This window comes from Ictalurus furcatus, chromosome 14, assembly GCF_023375685.1.
Source record: "Ictalurus furcatus strain D&B chromosome 14, Billie_1.0, whole genome shotgun sequence".
In the NCBI taxonomy this organism is placed as follows: Eukaryota; Metazoa; Chordata; class Actinopteri; order Siluriformes; family Ictaluridae; genus Ictalurus; species Ictalurus furcatus.
Window position 1 is genome coordinate 20,247,756 of NC_071268.1, and position 3,286 is coordinate 20,251,041.

The 3,286-nt window shown below is 38.0% G+C and overlaps 1 protein-coding gene across 1 annotated transcript; it reads left to right on the top strand.

The window, feature by feature from the left end:
• The first annotated feature begins 516 nt into the window (after window positions 1-516).
• On the top strand, window positions 517-3,026 carry urahb (urate (5-hydroxyiso-) hydrolase b). Its single transcript, XM_053642383.1, has 3 exons — window positions 517-2,348; window positions 2,529-2,664; window positions 2,760-3,026. The coding sequence occupies exons 1-3, from the start codon at window positions 2,227-2,229 to the stop codon at window positions 2,859-2,861; spliced, it is 360 nt and encodes a 119-aa protein (XP_053498358.1). The 5' UTR covers window positions 517-2,226; the 3' UTR covers window positions 2,862-3,026.
• Window positions 3,027-3,286: the final 260 nt, after the last annotated feature.

The following is a 3,286-nucleotide window of genomic DNA, read 5'->3' on the forward strand; positions in this document are numbered from 1 at the left end:
ATGATACCCTGACAATACTGCAAAAGTAATTCACAGTCTATTTCAGTCAGCATGAATTCAGCCCAAAATTTGTACTCAAACATCATACACCATTTCAGTTACATCAAATATCACCACTTCCTCAATGTCAGAGCCACAGTAAGCGTTAACTGGCTGATGGAAGCTAAAAGACAATATCTTGTTGAGAACTTTTGCTCTTTTATTTCAGTAACTGTGACAGTCTCATTGATGTGCATGATGAAGTTATTTTATTTTATCATTATACTTCTATAAAACTGAGCAATCTAGAGTTGTGAATACTTGGGCCACATCCGAGACTGCACAATATTGCACCAATAGTGCTACTACGCAATTGGTGTCATTAGTATTTACAACCCCAATTCCGAAAAAGTTGGGACAGTATGGAAAATGCAAAAAAACAGAAAGAGTCATTTGAAAATTCAATTCACCCTGTACTATATTGAAAACACATTATTAACACATTATTTGAGGTTTTACTTTGTGAATTGAATTTATTTTTGAAAATATACACTTATTTTAAATCTGATGACTGCAACACACTCCAAAAGAAGTTGGGACAGTCGACTGTTTACCACTGTGTAACATCACCTTTCTTTTAATAACACTTATTAAATGTTTGGATGCTGAAGACACCTGTTGGTTACGTTTAGCAAGCGGAATTTTCCCCCATTCATCCATTATGCATTTCTTCAGCTGCACAACTGTACGGGGCCTTCGTTGCCTTATTTTGTGCTTCATAATGCGCCACACATTCTCAATGGGAGACAGGTCAGGACTGCAGGCAGGCCATGCTAGCACCCATACTCTCTGCTTATGCGACCATGCGCTTGTAATCCGGGCAGAATGTGGTTTGGCTTTGTCCTGTTCTGGATGGCAGCATATGTTACTTCAAAAGGTGTACATATCTTTCTGCATTAATGGTGCTCTCACAGATGTGCAAGTTACCCATGCCACGGGCAAAAAGACACCCCCATACCATGACAGATGCTGGCTTTTGGACATGATGCTGATAACAGCTTGGATGGTCCTTTTCCTCTTTGGCCCGGAGAACACGACGGCTGTTTTGTCCAAAAACTATTTGAAATGTTGACTCATCGGACCACAAAACACAAAACTGTCCATCTCAGATGAGACCAAGCCCAGAGAAGTCAGCGGTGCTTCTGGACAGTGTTGATGTATGGCTTCTGCTTTGCATAGTAAAGCCTTAACTTGATTCTGTGGATGCAGTGGCAAATTGTGTTGACTGTCAAAGGTTTAACAAACTATTCCCGAGCCCATGTCAGGATATCCATTACAGAATTGTTTTTAAGACAGTGACGTCTGAGGGATCGGAGATCACGCACATTCAGAAGTGATTTTCGGTTAGAATCACTCATCCCTATTGTGATTGGTGACATCATCCAGCTAGCTAACCTTAACTCAGAGCCTCAGATAAGATGCAGACCCAGAGAATTATAGAATAACCTCAGTCCATATTTCACAGCCAACATAAACACATGACACTAGTAATGTAACGCCAACACTGAGGAAGCAGTACATGATATTCACTTTTGAAGCTGTAGCAACAGGTAAAGTTAATTATCATTTGCTGAGTTATGGTTTTCCAGTGAATACATTTTCGAGAGCTCCTTGCTTAAATATCACAAACTTGGCCAGTCATTTTCAGCAACAGTAATGCTAAATAGTGATGAACGCTAATTTACCTGTGGTCATTTGGTTTCCTTGCCTCAGGACTCCGACTCTGAGGTCACAGTCAAAAGGTAAAAGCGAGTTCAGGTTTGAATGATGACGTCAGCAGCGTGATCTGCAACATAATTGGACAATAATTTATCACATGCTGTGTTGGTCACGCGTGTGAATTGTTTTTTTTTTTTTAAATACATTTACTGGATAATTTAACACAACGTGTTGAAATAGTAATAACACAAAAAGTGTGGGATATTAACGCATCCTTTCTGAGCATTTACTTAGCATTTTTCTATCAGAGAGGGCAACGATCTAAAATTTAACATCTTGTAGATTTAACTTTCAAATTGTTATTATTTTTTGTCAAATATATAGTTGCTTTGGAAAACACAGTTGCTAATTAGTGCAAAAATGGTATAAAGGCATTTTAAACACTTTTTTAAAGTGCTATTGAGCATGGAAAACATTTCTATTTAATGAACTTGTTTCTGTATCAATCCCTAACCAGATACATTTGAGATGGACAGTCCTCTTTTTACTCATGTGCTGAACACTGAGGATGGGGTTCCTGCAGCACGCATGGCCCTCAGTCTGCATCGTCTAGACCCTCAGATGGCCCTCTGGAACCTTATCACTCCTGGGTACATGTCTCTTCATGATAGACACTACCAGGAAAATCTGTTCCTGTCATATTCATCGGTGTGGTGATTACATGTATGTATGTGTATATATATATATATATATATATATATATATATATATATATATATATATATATATATATAAACAAAATGGAAACACAGCTTTATTATCCTTTCTAGAACAACGGATGAGAATGGCCACTGTCCAGGGCTAATCACCAGACAAGATTTCCCTGTAGGGATGTACAAATTACGTTTTGAAACTGGACAGTATTGGGAAAGTTTGGGCCAGACCAGCTTTTACCCTTATGTAGAGGTGAGTGAAAGATGAGTGAAAAAAAATACACCCTGTAAAAAAAAACACAACATTGTATAGTGCTATAGTAACATACTGAAATGTTTTCCACCTAGATTGTCTTCACAATAACAGACCTGGACCAGAGGTTTCATGTGCCTGTACATCTCAGCAGATACACATACAGTGTCTGTATGTGGTGTAGCTGTAGGCAGTAGTAGGTACCTGATTCAACTCACTAAATAACTGCAAAGATCTTCATGGAATAAATATATCTTTTATACACATATACACTTATATTAAATGTAAAAAACAAAACCTTAAGAACACTGGTTTTAGTCGAGTCCTAAATTGACATAGCCTTTTCGAGATGTGTATATCCCTTTCTATTTCTTACACACCAAATTCAGCCTTGGTAAACCTGGTGAGTTGAGTCTAGTCTATTAACTGCTAAAATGTGTAGTGCTGTGGTTTTGAGACCCTGATATTTGTGACTGTTGCAAACTTTGCCCAATCTGTTTTTCTACCTGTCCATATACTGTTAGAATACAGCACTACACATATAGAAGTTATAGAACAGTTACTGAAAATAACAAATAAACAAACTTTTCTCCCTGGCATGGTGGTGGTAGTGTTTCTGCCT